This window comes from Phoca vitulina, unplaced genomic scaffold, assembly GCF_004348235.1.
Source record: "Phoca vitulina isolate PV1807 unplaced genomic scaffold, GSC_HSeal_1.0 scaffold24, whole genome shotgun sequence".
Taxonomy (NCBI): Eukaryota; Metazoa; Chordata; class Mammalia; order Carnivora; family Phocidae; genus Phoca; species Phoca vitulina.
Window position 1 is genome coordinate 25893707 of NW_022589727.1, and position 25469 is coordinate 25919175.

A 25469-nucleotide genomic window follows, 5' to 3' on the forward strand; every position below is an offset into this window, starting at 1 on the left:
CACTCCAGCAATGGAAACCATCAACCAGGTGGCAGCTCACAGTCACCTACTCTCCGTACTGCCCACACTTACACTTGAAGCATCATTAAGCCTTCCTAATTAAGCTCTCCATTTTATTAATACTGTCTCTATTGGTGGCTGGTTTATCATTATAAACATGGAGAAACATTTTCTTCTTTTCTACATTTCCTCTCTCTCTACCTGATCACTCCTTTAACTCATATTCACTTCGTTCTGTTCTTCTGTCCTTTTAATACAGGAACTCATTAAAGTCTGGGTGTTCCTTCACTGGACGTTTGTTCTCCCCATGCAATAACCACAAAAGTGCCACAGCGTCGACCCTGCTTGTATTCTGAATGCACTACTGAAACATTCCTCCCAGTCTCCTTGGCTTCTATACTGGAAGCCTTTCATCTATACCACAAGCTGTAGCCACTTCCTTTCACTCTGTGATTCTGTGACCTCATAGTCCAGCCCTTATGCCTCAAATATCCCCCTAAGATGCCCAAACACCCCCTCCTCCCCCTTAAATTACTTCTGGAAACTCCATTTTCTCCACAAGTCCTTTGCAAACATTCAGAAGAAAGGGGCAGTATTCTAAGTACCAGCTTCTTTCTTCAGGCTATTCTCTTGAGTATGAGGCAAATACTTAGCTGCCTTGGTTACCTACATTTCTGTCATAAGCAGCACAGGTACATTTATTAGTTCTAGTTTATTCTCAACACTACCATTCCTAATACACTTAAAATCCCACACGGCAGGACCACCATCTGAGGTGCCTTATAAAGAACTGGAATAATGCCAGGTATCACTAGTTGCTTACTATCATTTTTAAATCACTCAGAAAATATTCCTGAAACACAGCCTATAAGAATTACAAGGTATCTCTCAATCCAATATATTTCTAGTGATTATTTTTCCAAGTCTTTTTTGTTATTCAAAAAATGGTCTGATCTGGTTTTACTTTCCTATTGATTCCTACGCACTTTCTGCTAAAATGGATCCCTTTACTGCTTGCCAATAGTGAGGTTCATAAATGAGAGCTGGCTTTCCCCCAAGCAACTGGAATGAAAACTAACGGATTAGTTATGGGAAATGGATTTACTGCTCTTTTATCATTTTTATCCATTTCAAAGTATGCCTTGAACCCAATGAGTAGTTTATCAATGTAATTAAACAATCTCATAATAAATTCAAGATAAACTTAGACATAATAAAAGCATAAGAATGAGGGGTGCCCAGGTGGCTCCATTCGGTTGTGTCTGATCTGACTCTTGGTTTTGGCTCAGGTCATGATCTCCCGGTTGTGGGATTGAGCCCCACATCTAGATCCGCGCTCAGTCCTGAATCAGCTTCAAATTCTCTCTCCCTCCCCCCTCTGCTCCTCCACTCGTTTGCATGTGCACACATGTCTCTAAAATAAAATCTTAAAAAAAAAAAGTATAAGAAAGATATTTCAAAGCAAAAATTCTCATGGCAGGAAAAGAATTTCAAACTATAGTTGGCTGAAGCATCTGAGGTACTTGCTAAAAATGCCCATTTCTAGGCTCCACCCAGAGATTTGGAATATGGCCGAGGAACTTGTGGTTTTAATAAACCCCCTTGTGGTCTGAGTACAGGTGGGCTTGGGGACCATAGTCTGAAAATCATTAATCCCAAGGAATCCATTTTCATGAGGTTATAACCCAAATAACTGCAAGGTTTTGTGGGGTATTATTTTTAAAGAGTGGGAAGTTTAAGAAACTACAATCTACACCCTAGTCAAGAAAAAAAATCTAAATAAAGCATAAGATTTGAAATTAACGAGAGGCAGATTAAAGCTCAAATATATATTCCCCTAAAGAATCTGATAGAAACAAATTGGGTGGGAAGCCATGATTATGTAATGAATGCGCCTGCAAGCCTGAATCTGCCCAGATGATGGCCCTGGTGAGACACAAGATATGAATGCATTAAAATGATATTCCTATAATGTTGATACAGGATTTCAAATCACAAATTTATGATGGAAAACTATGAAACTGAAGAGTTCGTTCTTATAAAAAATTCTAATTTTAGTATTGCATGGCTGCCAAATCTTAAAAACTTTAAATATGCTGCATTCACAGCATAAAATTACTATACACAGTATATAGATCATATACTTTATATCATGAAATTATTATATCATAAATATAGTATATTTATATCACAAAATACAGTATATTTAGAAATTTAAACATCTGGGGGGTGCCTGGGTGGCTTAGTTGGTTAAGCGTCTGCCTTCGGCTCAGGTCATGATCCCGGGGTCCTGGGATCGAGTTCTGCATCGGGCTCCCTGCTCTGCGGGAAGCCTGCTTCTCCCTCTGCCTCTGCCTCTCTGTCTCTCATGAATAAATAAAATCTTAAAAAAAAAATTTAAACATCTGGGTCTGCATAAAAATGACTAGAATTAATTTTTTTCATAAGAGCAAACTTTTCAGTTTCAGAATTTTCTATTTCTCATTAATTTGTAACTTAAAAGCTTTATCAGGTTGACTGACATTCTCTTGAAGACCTAGAGACCTTCTATGCACCTACAGCATGAAAAGAACGGAAACATCCTTTAATCATTTATATGTGTGTGTGTATCTATACACACACATATTAATCGAAGTATAGTTGACACTCAATGTTATATTAGTTTCAGATGTACAGCATAGTGAATTGACAGCTGTAGACATTATGCTATGCTCACAAGTGTAGCTACCATCTGTCACCATACAACACTACAATACCATTGACTATATTCCTTATGTGCTATCTTTCATCCCTATGACTTATTCATTCCATAACTGGAAGTCTTGTATCTCCCACTCCCCTTCACCCATCTTTGCCCATCCCTCCCCCACCCCCGGCAGCCATAAGTTTGTTCTCTGTATTTGTGGATCTGTTTCTGCTTTTTTTGTTTGTTCAGATTCCACACATAAGTGAAATCATATGATGTTTGTCTTTATCTGCCTTATTTCACTTAACACAGTACACTCTAGGTCCATCCATGCTGTTGCAAATGGCAAGATCTCATTCTTTCTTATGGTTGAGTAATATTCCATTATATATATACCACATCTTCTTTATCCATTCATCTATTGATACTCGGGTTACTTCCATTATCTTGGTTATTGTAAATAATGCTGCAATAAACACAGGGGTGCATACATCTTTTTAAACTAGTATTTCAGTTTTCTTTGGGTAAATATCCAGTGGTGGAATTACTAGATCATATGGTATTTCTATTTTTAATTTTTTGAGGAATCTCCATACTGTTTTCCATAATGGGTGCACTGACTTACATTCCCACCAATAGTGCAAAAGGGTTCCTTTTCTCCACATCCTCACCAACACTTGTTTGTTGGTGGGGGGGGAGGGGGAGAGGGAGATAGAGAATCTTAAGCAGGCTCCGCACCTAGGGTGGAGCACAACTTGGGACTCGATCTCACCACCCTGAGATTGTGACCTGAGCCAAAATCAAGAGTTGGATGCTTAACAGACTGAGCCACCCAGGTGCTCCTGTTGTCTTTTTGATATTAGCCTTTCTGACAGGGGTGAAGTGATATCTCATTGTGGTTTTGATCTGCATTTCCCTGTTATCATTTATATTTAGGAAAAGGAGGTGATGGTACAATAATTCCATTAGATATGATAATAGTTCTCTGCCTTGGTAGAATGTAAATTTTGTGGAAAGAGGGCATTTGGGTGCATGGGAAACAATGAGGAATATAGATAAAAATACCGAATTCAATTAAAAAATTCCAATTGTCCTTGTCTCCTCCTTTATTTGCAGGATTGCCACTTAGTTCTCTTTATGTTGCAGTCACAAATAGTGCCTAATCTACATGATGAAAATATCCTTTAAATCTCATGTTCTGATTGTCCTCTTTCTTCTCTTAGAAAGGAAGGTAGGAGGGGCGCCTGGGTGGCTCAGTTGGTTAAGCATCCAACTCTTGGTTTCAGCTCAGGTCGTGATCTCAGGGTCGTGAGATCGGGCCCGCAGAAGGTAGGAGATAGGATAAATGGGAAGTTGAGGGGGGAAAAAAAAGAATTCCATTAAAAACAGATAAGAAAACTGACATTAATATAGCTTTTCTTCCACCAATATTGTGATTTATCCCTGAATTTTTAATATATTTTCAAAGGGCTTTGCAATTATACATCACCCAAGTAAGAAACAGCATTTCATTAATTAGGTGAATACAGAGGACTTTATGTACACAATATGTTAGGATATATATTCAACACATCTGCTTTCAGTAATTCCACAGAAGGATTCTTAGAACATATTCATCATCTTACATTTTTTATTAGGACTCTTGGAACAAAAAGAAGGAGTGTTTTCACAACTGGAGCTGTCCCTGGTTTCAGTCCCAATTTATTTCTATCAAACTTGATTATCAAATTTCTCTCATAAATATGGTAAAGAGGGGCACCTGGGTGGCTCAGTTGGTTAAGCGGCTGCCTTCGGCTCGGGTTGTGATCCCCAGGTCCTGGGATTGAGCCCCGCATCGGGCTCCTCACTCAGCGGGGAGCCTGCTTCTCTCTCTGCCTGCCGCTCCCCCTGCTTGTGCTTGCTCTCTCCCACCCCTCTCTGTGTGTCAAATAAATAAATAAAATCTTTAAAAAATATATGGTAAAGATGTTTTAGTTGTATACAGAATCATCAGTCTGTGTACTATCTAGAAGTAGAGTGGCTTTTTTTGAGATATTATCTACTATTAAACCATTTCAAACTGCTCACTACTAATTACTTTTTATTAGTACTCAATATATTTTGATATCTCAGCACATTCAAAGGCAATGGAAATACCTGTTCTGTTTTAATAGGAAACTGTTGAAAACTTCCATGGCCATAACATTCTTATTAATGAATTGGTCTTAAATTTATTCTTCAACTAGAATTAGTTGTTTGAAAAATTACCAATTTTATTGACAAAAAATAAATTGCTTTAGAAAATTAGTTATTTACAATTATAAAGATTATCCATGTCTACTATGGTAAAAGAGCTACAGAAAAGGTTTAAAAATAAAAATAAAAATAATTCCTCTTTCTCAACCCCCTACACTATGGTGCCACTTCTGGAGGTATTTACTATTGACAGCTTTTGTGCTCTTCCAAAATTTATTACATATGTATGTATGTATGTATGTATATATATATATGTGTGTGTATATATTTCTTTATATGTGTATATACATATATATGCATAACTTCTTTTAAACAAATGTCACTTGTCTCACTAATGAGAACTAAGACACATTCTACCTCATTCTATTAACAGTTGCTTAGTATTTCAAGGTATGGTTATTCCATGAGTGACTTAATCAGTTCTTTATAAATGGATATTTAAGTTGCTTCTAGTTTTCTGCTATTGCAAACAATATTATAACAAACTTTCATGCATGTACATATATACACATTTTCCCCTCTAATACATATGCTGGGTGAATCTGTACAAGTAAAATTAGGGGTCAATGAATAAGCACATTTTAAATTTTAATAAATACTGACAGAGTACCCTCTTAAAGGGTTGTGCCAATTTATACTTCTACCAGCTGTGTCCATAGTTGCTAGTGTAGTATATTAATAAACTTTTAAATCTCTGTTAACCCGAATACGTGAAAAATGATGTCTTGTTTTAATTTGCATTTAATGGTTAGTAAGATTCAGTAACTTGTCTCACACTTACTAGCTACCTGTATTTCAGTTCTGTGGATTGCCCTTGCAATTGTTAGGAAACATGGGTTTCTTAACTTGCCTTTAGGGACCAAGGAAAGAGGTTGTTACCAGATAGTAAACTTCAATCTGACTTGTTATTCCTTTTCTAAACCATTCAAGAACTATTACCTTTAGCTTGACTTTTCTACTTTTGTGGCAGTTAGGCTTAATTTAACATTAATAATTAAGTTGGGAGCTTTTAAATGGCTGATTGCCAACTGGAGCATCACTTGATTAAATCATATTGCACATTCCGGTTGCAAGCAGTGGAATAGTTCAAGTGTCATAGTCATTTCATTCCCAAGCTGTGATGATTAAAAACGGGTATTTAAGCTAGACCAACCTGTCAAAGATAAAATCTGAGAGCTTACTCTGTCTTTTTAAAAAAACTGTATTCACACTAGCCATGTGGGTATGGGCCACCAATTCAGACAATCCGGCTCTCTAAAAATCTTCACACTACCATGCAAAATAATCCAAAAGAACTTACTTCGAATCTGTTTTTTTATTTCCTTAGCAGGGTCCAGCCAATTCTGAAAAGGAAATGACAGTTTGAATTTGAACCAGAGAAGAATAAAAATAACTGGATGATGATCATGCACTAAAGCGTATTTGAAAGCGCATGGTGGCAGGCCCTCCAAGCTGGGTCCTTCCCACAGCTGGGAGTCTAATGAGTCTAATGAGAAAATATGTGTGTGTGTGCACAATTCACGCGTGACAAAATTCTTTTCTTTTACAATACCACCTTCAAAGATTTGAGCTAGTACAGCAACAGAGGAGGGAAAAAAAAATAGTGGATTCTAGGTTCAAAGAAGTTACTAGAATAAATTAAAGATACACGATGTCCACTGATGTCCTAGCCATTCAGGCCCACAAAGTGACTTCTGTGATTATAGATTCTTAGGCACTTGCCTAACAAATGAATACCTGCTTGAGATTTATTATTTTCCTCATCAGAAAACTCAGATGTTTGATAACAAAGTTAGACATTGTTCAGTGAATTGAGTAGGTATTAAGCATGATTCATTGCACAACATCAAAACAAATAACATCTATGAGCAAAATTTCTGTGACTTAGTTCCTAGCACAAACGCAAAGGAAACAGTTTCCTCTTCTTTATTTTTCAGGTAGCTGTGGGCATTAGTGAGGCAAAACCCCAAAGAGACTGCATTACTCAGGCGTAAGAGTCTACAGAAGTATTACAGTAAACATTAAGTACCTGCTGAATACATTAGACAAGGGTCTGGTCAGCAAACGACCCATGTCATATTCTGATTTTGTAAGAATATGAAAGCATACTAAGGTGAATTAAGAATAGGACAGCAGTCAGGGAACATGTATTCTATGTAAGTATCAATGTATTTGATTTTCATGGGCTCAAATACACTGAAATATATCATCCAAGAAAAGAACCATATAAAATGCTCTCCTAGAACCATAAATAACTCACGCATGAAAAACGGATTTACTCTTTCCAGAATATTCAAGATTAAAGGAAGTCGTCAATATCTTTCATAAGGAAGGAAGGTGATTAACAGCATTTAGGGACTCAAAGGAGTAAATATAGGAGTGGAAGCAGAGAAAATGATTTACCAATTCAGTTTTCATTCCCTTTCTTACAGTAATGAGTAGTTTGAGACATACGTTTTGTATTGCTTTTAATCACTCACCTTCTGGTTTTCAGCATCTCGATACGTAAGCCCAAAATAGTCTTTTTCCAGCAAATTCAGATGTTCACATACTTTATCAAACAGCACCTGGCCTCTGGAGCGTTTCTGTGGAAAACAAAACAGAACAACAAGTCAACACACATAAAGTTCTCTCAGTTGCCACGGATAAAAATGGGTAAAATTTAACATACTGCTTGCTGCAACTTCAAGGTTCAATAAAGTGGGCCGACACCTACAAAACCCTGTCCTTACAATCAACAGACAAACCCAAAACTCACCTGTGCCACTGAGTAAGTACAGGCAACCCGAGGATAATTTTTTTAATTTTTAATTTTTAAAGATTTTATTTATTTGGGAGGGGGTGGGGCGAACACAAGCAGGGGGAGTGGCAGAGGGAGAGGGAGAAGCAGGCTCCCCACTGAGCAGGGAGCCCAATGCGGGACTGGATCCCAGGACCCTGGGATCATGACCTGAGCCAAAGGCAGACGCTTAACTGACTGAGCCACCCAGGCGCCCGAGTGGATGATTTCTAAACAGAAGTAGCTGAGGAAATGATGTGGGGCTTGGAAGTCTGAAACATCTTGTGAAACATAAAAATCTTGAGAGTCAAAGCATACAAAGGACCAGCAAAAGCTGTGTTTCAGAATGCCCTAACTCGGTCCCCACGCAACCAGATTCGGAGCCTGGGAAGAATCAAGTCTATTCCTTAGCTTAGGCAGACTTCCCCTGAAGACTTTCTATTCCAACCCTTACTTAGAAATTCTGTTAACTTCATTATTTTTGGTCACAAATTTCAGTTTTGTATTACAGTGTTCAACTTTCTCTTTATTTCTTTTTGAGAAATCCTTCCTATTTGACATAAAATGTTAAGTTTAAAGATTTTAGTTATCATTTATAAATATAAGATATAGATATTCATGCTACATTTTTTACCGTAACACAGTCACTTGCAGAAAGGAAAAAAGGTAGTCATCTGAGGAACAAAAATCTATCAGCTTAATTTACTGTAATACCCAGTATCACGTTTTCATGGAATCCTTCAAAGGTCTTTCAACCTGGCCTTGGGGACAGAGATGGATGGACTGGCAACAATTAAATTAAGCCATGCTTTCTTTGTATCGTACCAACACTTGACACCTAATACAGTAAGCATATTTGTCTTTAAGATTTAATGTAATAACAATGAGAGATGTAAAAATTGACAGACAATGGGCATGCCAAAATAATAAGTATTCAGAAACCTGTAAGTGCTGTGTATTATTATGCAACTGTAATTACATTGGAAGTTAATTGCTCAGCCCCCTGAAGCACGACTATTTAGGAAAAAAGATAAATCTATGATAGAAAAGTAAAGCCTAAACTGTAGCTAGCTAAATAATCAATGATGTGTTTGAAAAAAGTTTAATAATGCATGAAAATAAATTACATATTAGCAAAACTACATAATAACATTGTTCAATGGATATGAATAAGTGGTAGGACAATGAAATGCTGCTCACCGGTTTAAATCTTTTATTTGTAAATAACAGCTTATCACATCTGAATAATGTTTAACAGATTATAACGTTGTCATAAAAAAATTGCTTCTTCTGGGGCGCCTGGGTGGCTCAGTCGTTAAGTGTCTGCCTTCGGCTCAGGTCATGATCCCAGGGTCCTGGGATCGAGCCCCACATTGGGCTCCCTGCTCGGCAGGAAGCCTGCTTCTCCCTCTCCCACTCCCCCTGCTTGTGTTCCCTCTCTCGCTGTGTCTCTCTCTGTCAAATAAATAAATAAAATCTTTAAAAAAAAAAAATTGCTTCTTCCGATGGCTTCTACTGGTATTATCTTCAGTTTACAGAGAAGAACACAGAGGTTCAGAGAAGTCAGATGAGAGAGGCAGTATTATGTAATCGCGGAGTGGTGGCTTTAGCAGATCAACCAGGGTTTGAATCTTCACTATGTTCTTTGCAGCTATGTGAACCTCTCTGTTTTTCCCTCTGTAAAATGGGTATGAAACTACCTTCTTCTTTGGAATGGATGACATTAAAATAAAACACAGTATTCAAACTTGGGTGCAGTGATGGCACATACCAGGTGTTCCATGAACATCAGCTGTTATAGCCCAGGTGACCAACAGGTAGCAGGACCCGTAATGTAGAACTTACTATGTACGCATTTTTGCTGTTGGAGCAAATAAACAACTCCTCATGGTGCCAATAAGCAGTTCAGTATTAACGTGTCCCGCTCTTTCTTTAGATATTAATTACCTGCTTACTACCTAACTGCTTTAGCTAGACTACAGTATTTACACACACGTACACCACCCCCCATACATACCCAAACACACACCAGTGTCTGGCCCAAGTACTTTCTCAATGAGTAAAAGTAAAACAAAACAAAACAAATACAAATAAGTAAAGTCTTCTCTATTCTCTGACCCAGCAGCCCCTCAATTGTAGAATTCTTTCTGAATATGCAGCAGGCTGCCTTGGGCATTGTTTTAATTAGCTGTCTCCTGGCTGCTATGTTCTTCCCTTCGTTTAACAGGTGGCATGGACTAGCTCAAGCACAGACCACTGTACTAACTAGATCATACTTTTCTGGCTTCTCACAATTTGATTTCTATTAATGATTCGTAGCTCTCCTTTGAATAGACCAGATTTTTTCTTACTGAATATTTTAAACATATTTCGAACACTACAAACAGTTCTTAAGACAATTACATAGTGGTCCATTCTTCACACCAAAGTTTGTTTTTTCCCTCCTAAGAACCAAGATCAGTAGTCCAGGATCTACCATAGATGGTTATACGTAAACAATAAAATTCCTACCTGCTAAATATCACCACAACCACCAGCTAGCTGGATGACACTAGAAAAGCCTTTTAAATTACTTGGGTCTTCATTTTCTCATCCTGGAGTGAGGATGTAAGATTCTATGGAGCAAGGCTGTCATGGGCTTGAGGCTATGATTGGGTCCCCTGTGTCATGGCAAACATTATTAACGATTACAAGGCTCTTTCTCATGGAGCCTGGATGTGGCTTCAGCACCCTTCTGCACATGTGATGAGAAAGACTGCCAGTGGATGGAGTTGGATCTACTTTCCAGCCCTAGATAGCATCACTCCGAACTCTCCCAAATTCTTGATTCTTCTAACTCAGATTATTATTTTTTTGCACACTATTCAACTTTTCAAGGCAATTATTTCTACTTATCGACATCTGTGTATCTTTAGGTAACAACATCTAATGTATTTGACTAAAGCTCAACAATCAGACTGAAACTTTTAAAGAATTTAGATTAAATATTTGGTTGCTGAAGACACGATATTCATTAAGTGATCAAATTTAGGTACTTTACTGTCATTGGGCATGTTTATATTAGAGCCATAATGAGTCAAGAACTGAGTAAACAATGTTGACAGAGGTTTTTCTAAATTAACAGATAATTTACCTAACCAGAGAAGATAATAATTTTTAGTCTTGTTTGCTGTTTCATGTGAGTTAAGTCATATCTCTGACTCAAGGACATTCATAGTTCATATATACCATTCACTATTAATCTCTGAACATCTAAAAAAGTCGATTTTGCTTTCCTAGAGTAACAAACTAATGGTAGACCACATTCTTTCTGCCCTCTTTTCTCCACTAAAAAATCAGGTTTCTGTTTCTGATAAAGTAAATGGGGATATTACAGTCCAACAAAGACTTTAAATATCTAAAGAACGGTAAATCCCCCAAGCAATATGAACAACTCTCCTTAACGTTTTTAATTTAAAAATGTTCCATATTGACTCATGACAGTGTTGAATGTTAGGAAAAGTGTGTCAAAAGAGAAAAACTTTAAGAGAATAAAAAGACAAGCCACAGAATGGGACAAAATATTTGCAAAGACCTATCTGATAAAGGAATGGTATGCAAAATACACAAAGAACTCTTAAATTCAACAATAAGAAAACAACCAAATTAAAAACTGTGCAAAAGATCTCAACAGATACTTCACCGAAGACATACAGATGTCAGAAAAACATGTGGAGAGATGTTTATCAAATACCATTAGATAATTGCAAATTAAAAGAACAAGGCACCACTACGCACCTATTAGAATGGCTAAAATTCAAAACACAGACAACACTAATTGCTGGCAAGGATGTGGAACAATAGGAAGTCTTATTCCTTGCTGATAGAAATCCAAAATGGCGAGCCACTTTGGAAGGCAGTCTAGCAGTTTCTTACAAAACTAAACATACTCTTAATATATGATCCAGCCATCATACTCCTTGGTACAAAGGAGGTGAAAATTTATGTATACACAAAAACCTGCATGTAGGTACTTTTGGCAGCTTTATGCAACACTGCCAAAACTTGGAAGCAACCAAGATGTGTCTCAGTAGATGAATGGATAAATAAACTGTGTTACAATCTAGAAAATGGGATATTATTCACATGAAAAAGAAATGAACTATCAAGCCATAAGGAGACATGGCAGAACCTCAAATACCTATTACTAAGTGAAAGAAGACAATCTGAAAAGGCTGTAGGTATGATTCCAGCCATATGACATTTTGGAAAAGGCAAAACTATGGAGACAGGAAAAAGATCAGTGGTTGCCAGGGGTTAGGGAGGAGGGAGAGGTCAACAGGTGGAGAGCAAAGGATTGTTAGCGTAATAAAACTACCCTGAATGGTACTATATGGTGGATATATGTCATTATACATTTGTCCAAACCCATGGAATGTACAAAGAGTGAACCTTAATGTACACTATGGACTCTAATTAATAAAACGTATCAACATCGTTTCAGTAATTATAATAAATGTAGCACACAGATATAAAATGTTGAAAATATGGAAGGGGGGCGGGAAAAGGGAGTTTGAGGGGGTTATATGAGAAGGCTCTGTACTTTCTGCTTAATCTTTCTGTAAACCTAAAACTGCTCAAAAAAAGGTATATTAATTAAAAAGAGGAACACTGACAAAAATACTTAATGTCTTATTTTAAATTGTTAATAATTTATTAAATACTTAAAGAGATTAATACAGTTAAGCTCCAAATGATTTTACTTTTATCATGAGTAAATGAAAACTTAAAATTTTTATTGAGAGCAAACATGTTGGAAAAATAAAAAACGTTAGTCGCAACACATACCAATGATAAAAGCGAAATCATTCGAGGAAAAGCTGCTATGCTTCTCATCTTATGTACGTACACACCAGGATCCCCGAGTCTAACATGCCTGCAAGCAAACCCAATATGATCTGGTATTGAACAGAAGGTGGATGACGGTTGAAGTGATTGCTCAAGATCTACATCACACAATTAGGGAATCCAAACTATGAACAACATGATGATGGAATAGCTAAGGTCAGAGGCTGTGCTTGCTTTGGGCACTAAATTCAAGAGGATACATTCACCATCACCACTCAAACACAGCAAACGAAATAAGCTTTTCTGTAGCATCAATGAAACTTCCCACAAGTCAAAGGTCTTTCAGTATCTTTAACAATACTGTCTGTAAAACATTGGTTTTCAATGTACTGCTCATCAACCAGTATCACCTGGTAAGTCTGTAATAAAATTTGTTAATATTATTTGTCCATTAGAAGAGTAATTTTAAAAAATTAATTTTGAATGCTTTAGTATGAGGGATTTCAAACATATACAAAAGTAGAGAGGACAATATAACGAAGCCCTGCAAACTTGTCACCCAATTTCAACAAATGCCTTCTGAAGACCACAACCTTGGGTCATCTGGAGTTCCACTCAATTCATCCTTCCCCTGGTTATTCTGAAGCATTTCAGCAATAATTTTATCTCTTTATGTCTTAGTATGTAACTCTACTCTTTTTAAAAATGTAATCTTGGGGTGCCTGGGTGCTCAGTTGGTTGAGTGCCTGACTCTTGGGTTCGGCTCAGGTCATCATCTCAGGGTCCTGAGATCAAGCTTGGCGTTGGGCTCCGTGCTCAGCGTGGACCCTCTCCCTCCCCCTTTGCTCCTCCCCACTCTCCCTCTCTCTCTCAAATAAATAAAACCTTTAAAAAAAAATGTAATCTCAATACCTTTATCACATCTAAACAAAATTAGCAATGTCTTTAATATCATCAAATATCTAATCAGTACAGATCTTCCTCAGTTTACAGTGGGGTTGCACCCCATAAAACTGAGTGTAAGTTGAAAATATCCTAAATTTAAAAAAGAAAAATAAATATCCTAAGTTAAAAAAAAGAAAAAGAAAATGTCCTAAGTTAAAAATGCACTTAAGGGGCGCCTGGGTGGCTCAGTCTATTAAGCGTCTGCCTTCGGCTCAGGTCATGATCCCAGAGTCCTGGGATCGAGCCCCGTATCAGGCTCCCTGCTTGGCAGGAATCCTGCTTCTCCCTCTCCCACTCCCCCCTGCTTGTGTTCCCTCTCTGGCTGTGTCTCTCTCTGTAAAATAAAATCTAAAAAATAAAAATAAAAAATAAAAATAAAAATGCACTTAATGCACCTCATCTACCAAACGTCATAGCTCAGCTTAGCCTACCTTACACATGCTCACAACACTCACATTAGCCTAGAGTTGGGCAAAATCATCTAATGCAACGCCTATTCTATAATCCAGCGTTGCATTATCTCAGGTAGTTCCGTGAATAGGGTGCTGCAAGTGACAAACAGAATGGCCCTAAGTGTATCGGTTGTTTACCCTCGTGCTGGCCCGGCTGCCTGGGAGCTGTAGCTGCTGCCTGGGCCCAGCATCATGTGCGAGTACCTATCACAGATCGCTAGCCTAGGAGAAGATCCAAACTCAGAATCTGAAGTACGGTTTCTACTGAACGCGTGTCATTTTCTCGCACCATCATGAAGTCAAAAAATCGTAAGTTAAATTAACCACTGTAAGTCAGAGATTGTCTGTACTTTAATTTCCCCAACTATTTCAAAGATTTTGGTTTCTTTTTCAGTTTGGGAAGTCCACACGCTACAAGTGGCTGATGCATCTCTTTAGCCTCAGTCTGCAAGTTCTCCATTTATCTTGGTTTTATCCTTGAAATTAATTTAAGAGACCAGGTCAATTTCCTGTACAGGTCTCTCGGTCTAGACCTCACTGTCTGCATCTCCATGGTATAATTTAATGTGTTCCTCTGTCTCCTGTATCTCCTGAAACCTGGCAGTTATATCTAGAAGCCGGATCCGATTCTGGTTTGACTGTTTTCCACTGAGTGATGCTGTACAGTTTCATCAGGAGGCATCAAATGACGCTTACTTTTTTTGTGTGTGTGTGATATTGGCAGTCACTGATGATCATTGCCCTAGATCCATTAATTTGAGGTTGCCAGATGAGCATATTTGAATCCTAATCATGCCTCCTGCATTTATTAGTTGGAGTATGTCTATGAGGAGATATTTCTCTTTGTCAGTATTATTTGTTGCATAAACACAGTTTGCTGATGAAAGTCAGGATCAATGCTCACTCCTTTTCTCCTTTATCCAATTTTAAGATAATGAGGTCCTCTCCAGCATCATCCATCCAATGTCACCAACGAGAAATTTTGTTTTATATGATCACTACGAACTCATGGATTTAAACAGGTTTGTGCTCGCTTCGGCAGCACATATACTAAAATTGGATTTAAACAGGTTTGATGTGTTTCAATTCATTTCGGCCACTCCCCATTCTGATGCTCTCAATGTCCCCATTTGCTCTACCTTGCCTCCTGCCTGTCAAGTCTCGCTCATCTTCATGAGGCTTCTCCAGTGCCACTTCTTTAAAGCATTTCCTGTCCTCCCGGCCTCTCTCTCTCTCTGTCCTTTGGGCATCATGCATTACAGCACGAAGAGGGCACTTCCCATATCCTGCCTTATATCACAGCTGTCTCTCTGTGCATGTACCTTACATCCCTACTGACTATAAAAAAAAGACATTCCCTAGAGGCATCACGCCTCCTGTATTTATCTTTTATGGAGTCTCATTTTGGTCAAATACTGTTAAGAGATTAAAAAGGTAACTTGATAAAACTTCATGAAAAGTTTTTTTCACTAGCATATCATAACCAATGTTGTAGAAGCAATATTTTAAACTCACGGTTTTCAACCATGGATCCTAGAGTATTTAAAAAATGCCAATGCCCAGAAACCCATCTTATCAAACCAAAATTTCTGAAGCTGGGCCCAAGGCATTTATGTTTTCAAGATTCCCAGGCAATTCATGCAGGCATAGTTGAAATGTTCACTTTAAGTTAAATTATTTTTATGACCCCAAACTCTTAAATATGAGGACTCTAAAGCAATTTTTCTTTTTTTGAGAAAATCTGTAACTTTTTCAGATTGAGTTTAGCCCCAAAGCAGTTTCTTCTAGGCCTCTCATACTGACACTCATAGCTGCATTATGATAAAATTTATGTATATACACACACAATTAAAATCTAATCCAACATATTTTCTTAAGAAATGTAAGTTCTTAAGAAATTAAGTTCTCAAGAAATGAAAAACCAAAAAAAGGAAGAAATGATAAACCAGCCAAATGCTGAAATAAAACGATGCAAATGAGAAATGATAAACCACAAAACTATTAAGAAAACAAACTTGCATTTTAAGCCATGCATAAAATATGCAAAATAGAAATATTTGAGTTGATTTTTAAAGGATGGCATTTTCCCTTTTGAGCTAAATATAAACTTGTACTCAAGAACCTGCCACATTACTAAAGAACAAGCCCAGGTAGGTTAACAAAGGTCTTGGTTTCCCCTTTTGCAATAGGGCAGAGGTACTACCCCTGCCCTCGCAGGTGAGGGCGGTAACTGGGAGGAGCAAACTGGGAAAGGCCAAGGGAGGAGCTTCTCACACATGACCTTCAGGTGACCTGCAAACAGGACTTCTGCACGTGTTCCCTGAAATGAGCACGGCCGTGATGCTCTGGTCTCCAGAAGGCAGTTCTTAACCTGTGCTTGAGACCACGTGCGCCCAAGCAGGAAGCACAGACTAAGTCTCGCACGAGACTTAACAATAGGATTTGTTTTTTGCTTCAGTCTCACAGAGCTATGAATCAGCCTGAGTGAAGCTCTCCTCCAGCAAAGGCTAAATGCTGAAATTAGAGAAATTGGTGAAGTCAAATATAATCTCCTCACTTGGGAAGATGGTTATAGTTATTACCTCTCCGAAGCTGCACAATCATGAAGAAAATGAGGCAGGGCGAGTTGCTTTGCCTGAGAACAGGAGCTCATCATCAGTCCCTCTTTCTCAGGAAGGGGACAGGGACCAAACCGGCACCAGGGTGTGCATGTACTTTAAGGCTCCTCAGAATTTATATATGCATTTCTTTAAACTACCGCACTGAAAAATGGCGGGGGGGGGGCCCTCTTGTATCCGCTTAGGCTTAAAACCACTTGTGTTAACATAAGGGAAAATGTCTGATATTGAGAACTTTTAGGAAAACTGACACTTTTGTACCTCATTTTAGCTATTTTGAAATTTGAAGGTGTGTCAATGCTAGAAATACTTTATTCTTTCTACCATACATCTTCCTCAAATAGACCACTAATTTTCTTTCGGAAATTAAATTCTTCCATGTATTGTTATATGTTGTGAACTTGTATTTCCGCTCCCAAAGACAGCAAACTGTCCATCTTTTTAATGCTCCTGATACACTGTTCCCCGATACAGCAGGCATTCAACATATGTGCCTGGTAAGGGCTAATGGCATGATGTGAATAATTTTCCCTCACATTATCTTGGATTAACCATGAAGCAAAATCCCATTTTTTTTCATGTTTCCTTCCCTAATTGCATTTTTCTGCACTGAATGCTTTTCTATTTCCCTTCCTGCCAAAGGTCAATTAGAATTCTCTTTATTTCTAACTGACTGCATCACAACTTACCTGAGGTTCAGGACCATCTGAAATGCTCAGCCAGCTAGGCCAGGTCTTGAGCCCAAATCAGACACCTGGACTCTACGTAAGTCAGCTTTTCCTGGGTTTTCCTTTTTTTCTTTTGAACTCTTGATAGAAAAACACTCTAACACTGTCTGCCCTGAAATTTAAGTGGAGAATGGATTTTTTTTTTTTTAAATCCACACCTGGAAAATACGAAGAGGCTGCAGTCAATGTAGGAATAAAAGATTATGGTGTCTGGTCAGTGACAACGGTCTATAAACCCTCTCAAGAGATGTGTGGCTGGGAAGGTCTAAGAACCAAGAGATGACACCAGCTGCCTTACGTGCATCTACTTCCTTTGTGGGCTTCCTGGCTTCCAGGTACATTCAATGCCCAGTTTAGTAATTAGTAAGTATTATCCACATTGCTACTGCCATAATCTATTCCCTCAGAGCAGGATTTAATGGGATCTTCCAGCCTTTGTACTGATCCCACATGTGATTCAGGCAGTATTCTCAGAGAGGGCTGACACAAAATTTCTTCTGTCCGGATGCTGCATATATTGCCAGCCTTTCTTTAAATCCACGAGCAGTCAGCTTTCTCAGCAAGCCATGATGGTCATCTCGTTCAAACCAACGTTTCTCACACAATCACAATCACCCCATCAGTAATTATTCTGCCACATTCTTGCTCAGTTAAGTTAGCAATGATGACCTGCAGTATTCTGTTAAAATATGAATATGAAACTCCTTCCTGGTCTTGGTAAGTTTTTAAACAAAATAGTGATTTCCTTCCCTGTCTCGGTTGTCCAGAGATTAGAATTCATCTGGCATTATTGAAACATCTTTAATGTGGGGGCATCCCTAACCTATTCGAGCTTCTTTTCTTGCCATTCTGTTCTAAGTGAGGAATATTAAGTCAGCCCTGAGGCTGGACCCTGGTTCTACAGAGTTATTTAACCTTTCTGAACTTCACTGCCTTCATCATAAAATGGAAATAATACTGATACTTAAGACAGAACATAGGAAAGCGTATTGCCTAGCTCATGGAAAGCAATAGTCAATGAATGCTGGTGACCATGAGTAGACCCTTTTGATAGGGAGCCCAGTACATCTGGGGTTTCTCATGCTGACATTTGGTGTAGAGACTGACATACTGTTGAAAGCCTATTCCTTCTGCAGTGAAATCATCCCATTTGTCTTATGAAAAATAAATCTCATCATACAGGTAAAACTGAGAAATTGTTGAAAAACAGTATCATTATCCATAAGCTGAGCAAACATTCAATAATCACATACAAACACACACAAAATGGTTAATATATATTGGGTATACTGGCATATTTTGGTGTATGCTAGGCCGAAACATAAGATAGTTATATATAATCATACACATTGCATATAGTCCTGGCAAGACCAGAATGAATTGTTCAAATGCAACAGAGCTGTCCTATGTTTTGACTGAGATTCAGTACACAGATACTTTTAGCACACTGGTGACAAGAGTCCCTTTCCTGAACAGGAAGCCTCTCCACTTTTGAAAAAAGAGGCCTTTTTCACTCAGCCACAATCTGTTTCTGCCTTCATTTGTTGAAGCAATTTCAGCCTCTATTTGAAATCAGACTTTTGTGCTCAGAGACATGCACTGTGGTAGATAATAGCTTTCCAGTGAAGCATGCTTCTTCTTGGCCAGCAAAAACATCGGGCTCATTTTTTTAACAAAGAGTTTCACATCGCACATATGAGATGTTGGCAGTGAACTATCAGACAACATTTCCTGCTGTTAATCTGCTAAGGATTCAGGTCACTAAGCCAAAGTGTGCAAAACGAATGCAGGAAAGGAGACCTAAGAAAGAGGAATGTCTGAAAGAGAAACACATCTGAATCATGTAAAATAGCCATAGGGTCTAATTCTGAATGGTGTGGAACTTTGAGAATTCCTTCCTGTGAGAGAAAGTACTTAATCTCTTTCCTAAGCTGATTCTTGGGGGAAAAAAAAAAATCAAACAAAAACCCAAATCATGATTTATAATTCATGTGGTCAAATAAGCAGCCATAGCAAATGCAAATGTTGACAATGAAAACGTTTTAATAATATCAATTTAATGAGTATATATGTGCAGCACGGTCACTAACTTTTCAAATCTAGAAGGCATCAATGATCAAAACAATGTAAGAACATACTGTCACTGCTTTCAACAAATAGGGTAGGAAGTGAACCTGTGTCCCTTTTGTCAACTATTTTAGCCTATTAATAGGGCAAGGCTGGAAGCAGGATGAGGAAGGATATCAGCGTTATTATATGAACTACTCACATAATTGTAAAATGTGATAATATCATTTTACCAGTTAAATACTAGTTTATTTTTTTAGTTTGGTAAATATTAGTTTATAAATTAAAATGATCTCACAATGTATGAAAGACATATAACGATCTTTGAATAAACCTCTGGAAAAAATAAGATCGATGATCTCACTGTAAGTGATACTTAGAGCAGTCTTATCTTCATGTGATCGTGTAATTTGGATTAGTACTTAGAAGCTAGTAGGTGGGGGGGGAAGCCTTTTCAGTCATTAAATATCTTGATTTTATATACATTTCTTTCAACCTTTTCTGCCGTGTAATTGCCACGTATGTAGCACACTCTGGGGTATGGTTGGCTCCACGTGTCAAAGGTCGGTACTGCTTTCTGACACCCTCTATTGGGGGCATCCTGCTTTCATACTGCCTGAGCTCACAATCCTCAAAGGCCAGCACTAATCCTCTTTGCCGGTCAGTCACCACTCCTGTGAATGGGGGCCGGGAGAAGGCTGCTCAGCCCAGTTAGGAAGGGAGGCCTGGTCCTAATTCTAGAACCAGACCAGACGGCCCGTCTTCTCGGGTCTGCAGAGTTAGGAAAAGCTAGAAGGGCAGGAGGTCACCCTCACTGCAGCAGTTCTAAGTGCTCATTTAGCCTCCAAAGAATGCTAGTCACTGCCGTTCATTGAATCGAAGATGATTAAGTTTTGTGGTTTAAAAAAGAAAGTGAGAGTAGTATTAGCAAATGGTAGTAAATAACAATCACATAAAAATTGAAATGATCCGGCAAACTGAATCAAGAAAACTTGTTTTGTTCTTTTTTTTTAAAGATTTATTCATTTGAGACACAAAGATACAGAGAGAGAGAGAGTATGAGCAGTGGGAGAGGCAGAGGGAGAGGGAGAAGCAGACTCCCTGCTGAGCCAGGAGCCCGATGTGGGGCTTGATCCCAGGACCCTGGGATCATGACCTGAGCTGAAGGCAGATGCTTAACCATCTGAGCCACCCAGGCGCCCCAAGAAAACTTGCTTTTAAGTTGGTACAGCCACTTTGGAAAACAGTGTGGAGGTTCCTCAAAAATTTAAAAATAGGGCTACCCTATGACCCAGCAATTGCACTGCTGGGTATTTACCCCAAAGACACAGATGTAGTGAAAAGAAGGGCCATATGCACCCCAATGTTCATAGCAGCAATGTCCGCAATAGACAAACTGTGGAAAGAGCTGAGATGCCCTTCAACAGATGAATGGATAAAGAAGATGTGGTCCATATATACAATGGAATATTACTCAGCCATCAGAAAGGATGAATACCCAACTTTTACATCAACATGGATGGGACTGGAGGAGATTATGCTAAGTGAAGTAAGTCAAGCAGAGAAAGTCAATTATTATATGGTTTCACTTATTTGTGGACCATAAGGAATAGCATGGAGGACATTAGGAGAAGGAAGGGAAAAATGAAGGGGGGGGGAATCGGAGGGAGAGATGAACCATGAGAGACTATGGACTCTGAGAAACAAACAGGGTTTTAGAGGGGAGGGGGGAGGGGGGGATTGGTTAGCCTGGTGATGGGTTTATTAAGGAGGGCACGTACTGCATGGAGCACTGGGTGTTATACGAAAACAATGGATCGTGGATCACCACATCAAAAACTAACGACGTATTGTATGGTGACTAACATAATAAAATTTTTTAAAAAAACTTGCTTTTAGAGTAGGTATGTATAGGTTTTTGCTCTAATAAGCAACTATAACACCCTTTTTTTTTTTTTTAAACAGGAAAATGAAAAACATTCTATCCAAGCAAAGAGTAAAATACTACGTGCTCATTCCGATTTTTCTGCTTTTTCTTGAACTCACGAGAAAGCAGCTATGTTTTTTGGAGCTTACCAGCACTCGGGGTTGAACTGGGAGGTCTGGGCCCGAGAGACTTTGAGATGTTCCCAGGGGCTCACATGATGCTGTTCCCCCTTCTTTTACTGTTGGTACTCTAAACCAGCCCCACCCACACTCACCTGGTTTAACAAGGATAGATGAGCAGCAAAACGCCTGTGATCCACAATGCACCGTAGGATGTGAAGTCAAATTCCAAGGAGTTCACCCGGGAGATATTATCACATTTATTTTAACTTCTCTTTTTATGTTAAAAATCTCGGGGAGAATGAGTCCATGTGGGAATACCAGTGTTTGACTATCAGATTCAGAAGTGAGTGATGCTCTGGGACACAGCCAGCCCAAGTGTGAAGGTGGTAGGACCCTATCGCAGCCTGGGATGCCCTGCCTGCCTCTTCAGCTTCCCCACCACAGAGCCCCCCTCACCTCCACACTCCTTCATACAGCCTTCCCTCAGCTCCTTCTCCTCCCAGGCTTCCTCCCGCCAAACGAAGTCTGCCCAAGCCATCTTTGTGTCTTGGAATGTGCTACACGCCTGTCTCTTACTTCTCTTCTCAAGCCCTCCTCTAGGACTCCATCCCTGACCTTCAGGACTAGCTCCAATCCCAGTGGACATGCTCACAGAGCTCCTGCACCACATGGGTCAGGGTGAGAGTTTTAAGCTGGTTTCTGTATGATCTGAGTCATGTTAACGTTAGCCTCTCCGGTAAGCAGCTTTACCTCATGACTGGATTCCCCGCACATATCACAGTGGCCGGCATGGAGCAGAATTATTTTTTCTTAATAGGAAAGAAAATAAGTGAAATAAAACATCTGGGGTTGATTTCTTGTTTCAAAATTCTTCAAAAACTGCTCTGATCTTCGAAATTCGTTCATGACCAATTTATTTATATTTTTCTACCATGTGGGTATCATCTGCTCTGGCCAGATCTTGAGTGTTAGATTTTTTTTTTCTCCTATTTTTGCATGAAGGCCGTGCTTTATTCCCACAAATGAAAAACCTATCAGTTTTTAAAATCCCCTTCAAATGTTGCAGGTTTACTTGCTAATAAATTTCTCCAGTTTTCCTCAAGAAGCTGTGGATCCACTCCATTCCCGTGATTGATACATACTTTACCCCTCACTCTGAAACAGAAAAACATAAGGTGGATCATGGTCTCTAGGGACCTCTCTGACTCCACTGTATTAGATCCAGCTATCAACAAAACTGCATCTTCACACCATGTGCACAAGAGGTATGGTCTCACGATGAATGTGGACAGCAATCCATGCACAGTAGAGGGATGTGTTCTGGATTCTCTTTTTAAAATTTTATTTTAAATTCCTGGAAAAGTAGGAAGTATAGTCTCTTCTCCCTCATCTAACGATAGGAGAGGAGAAAGATAAACATAAGTAGCAGATTGGAGAGTTCACTCTTAAGTGTGCAACTGCTCCTGCTTTTAGAACAGTTCTAAAAGTGAAGTCAGTATTTTTGTAGCAACTGCAATATTTAATAGGCTTACAGTGAATAATCCAATAAAGGAGATGATTAATATTTACATAGCTGGGCACACAGTGGGCTCTGAGGTTATCTTAAAGAGTGCACAAGAAATTCCTGAAGCTTTCAAGGTTTTCTGAGCTGAAATCGTTGAAGTCATGCTCTATAAAGTACAGTGAGGGGCCTGGAGCATCTTTTTGTCTCTACGATGGCCTAGATCTGATATTAACCTCAAATATTTCCTTAACCTCAGGTACTTCCACGGCCCATGTCCTTGCAGAAGGAGGGCGGTGTCCTCTTTGTGAACACGTTTATGAAGCTCTCATATCTCCTGAGAGATGTCAATATCACCCCTAGGCCTGCTACTAAAAGTACAGTTCTGCAATAAACTGACAACGTAAAAAGCACTGAATCTGAGAATAATTAATAAGAAGCATAATCTCAAACTGACAAATTATTACTTATTGCTTATTGAAGGTGAGACTGAGAGAAATAGCAATCATTGAGACTTTCCTGATTGGCTGCTCACGATCTACTCCCGGAAGAAGCCAGCAGAGAGCTGCAGTAGAGTTTCTCTCAAACAACTGGACTCGGAAAAAACATGCTTCTTTGGAAACTTTTGAAACCGGGGTGTTTTTATTGTACAGACACTGAGCGCCCAGGTTTCCTCCCCAGGGCATGTTAGAGAGCTCAGAACATGTGTTTCTGGACTAACCTCCTTCCTGGCTTCTTGTGCTGCTTTCTGTGAATTTATTTTCTTCTTGTTACATTCTGTGCACTTAGGGGATAAATAATAGAAGCCCCAAGAAAAACGTATCTTTGGGGAAAAAAAATTACATTTCCACTTTTGGTGGTTTTTTTCTCCTTATAATGAATTCTTCACCATTGTACTATTAAAGAAGGTCTGCAGATCATGACATTCTGGATAGTTTTTTCCCTAAAGGAATCATTGGACACATTAACTGAAGCATTCTGCTTGGGGTGATCATTTAAAACCATTCATAAGCTTGACACGCTCAGTCCAATGGCATTTCCCTGAAGAAGGCGGTGGTTCTTTAGTGACTTTATTTGCTGTCACCATGGCATTCCATAAGAAATAACAAATCTCTTTATTCTTTCCAGCTTTCCAAACACCATAAGAAGAAGCAATTCCTTGGCCGGCTGTACGTCTGCACACCATCACTCGTTTCTATAGGCAGCAGCAGGGAAAATGAGGTGCATTCCTAAGTGGCAACAGGACTGAGAGAGAGGATTTTCTTCCACTCTTATTAGAAAATGATTCTAAATGTACATACCAGTTAAACACAGCTGTCTGTTACATTGAAAAAAATACATTCCCACATGGCAAGGATGTCTTATTTGTTGAAAAGAAGAAATCTCCACTGATCAAAGCATTTCATGAATTAATATCTAATCTGGCCATTTTAATTTGCCATTTGTAGAGATATCCTGGACTAAGATTTCAGGAAACAGTCACCAGGCAACACTAACAAAACAGAGCAGCCTTGGCAGAAGAAGCAAGAGAAAGACCTCCATTTCATTTATCTAGAAATAAAATACTCATAATAGTCATTGCATAAGAGAAATCATGCCAACAAGCTATAGGAAGCTAACTTTATTGATGGAAATGTTATGTGTTCCAATAAAAAGCTCCCACAACTTGGAATCCATGACCTCTTCTAGAAAAACAAATAAAAAGCTTAAAGTGCACTGGCTGGTCAACACAACCCAGAGGTTGGAGAGGAAAAGAATCCTTTGCTTCCCTGCTGTAAAGAGAGCGAAGCCAACCCAGAGCTCAGCACTAGACGCCCTTCTTCCCTGGACCAGGAGGGAGGGGGCACTGGGGTTGGGGAGTAGTAGCTGAAGGAGGAGCAGGGCATCACCGCAGTCCCAAATAGGACAACTCCTGGAGGCTATACGTAAGGGGTTGATTTTTTTCTAATTCGAGATAAAAATTTTAAGAGAGCTTTCTGAATGACACCACTGCCTCACAGTTTATAGTATAATTATGGTACCTTTAGAACCACAACTATTCAGCATTCCAGTGTAAAACGACTCCTAATGGTTGTTAAGTTGTTCAAAGAAATCAGGGATCAGCCATTCCTTGTAAGAAATGTAATGTTATGGTTCTTACCACTTTGTGTTAACGGAAAGTCTAAAGTATAAAAGACAGCCAAAAGCCAAATTAAAGAAATAAAAGGAAAATCGACAACAAACTGCAGGGAGGCACAACAATCAATTGCAACAAATGAGAATCTGAATTTTCTCTCAAGGGATGGTACCTTAGACAGCCTCCAGCTTCCTGTTTTCTACATTCAATAGTGCAACCAACGCCTTAATGGCATTTAGAAAATGATATCACAAATGCTTTCCTACATAGATTCCGTCTTTGGACTATTTGAAGGATACTCAGCCAACCATAATCACGACTTAATGGCCCCGTGGGCTCAGGCACACCCAGTGCATAAGCTAAGGGTATGGCAAAAAGGGACTGGGTGTAGGGAAGAACCTGAGGGTGGGGTGAGGGGAGATTTGACAAAGCTCTCCCCACTCCCAACTTTAAATGTTCCCCAGTA

General features: G+C 39.0%; 1 protein-coding gene across 17 annotated transcripts in view; it reads right to left on the reverse strand.

Annotated features, from left to right (window-relative positions):
* The window catches only part of EPB41L3 (erythrocyte membrane protein band 4.1 like 3), a 235808-nt gene that overhangs the window by 43029 nt on the left and 167310 nt on the right, over positions 1-25469 (reverse strand). For all 17 annotated transcript variants that reach the window (XM_032421363.1, XM_032421360.1, XM_032421353.1 and 14 more), the window contains exons 4-5: positions 7402-7506; positions 6222-6264 (exon numbers count right to left, since the gene is read on the reverse strand). In XM_032421363.1, coding sequence (XP_032277254.1) covers positions 6222-6264; positions 7402-7506 — 148 coding nt within the window. The remainder of the gene's footprint in view (positions 1-6221; positions 6265-7401; positions 7507-25469) is intronic.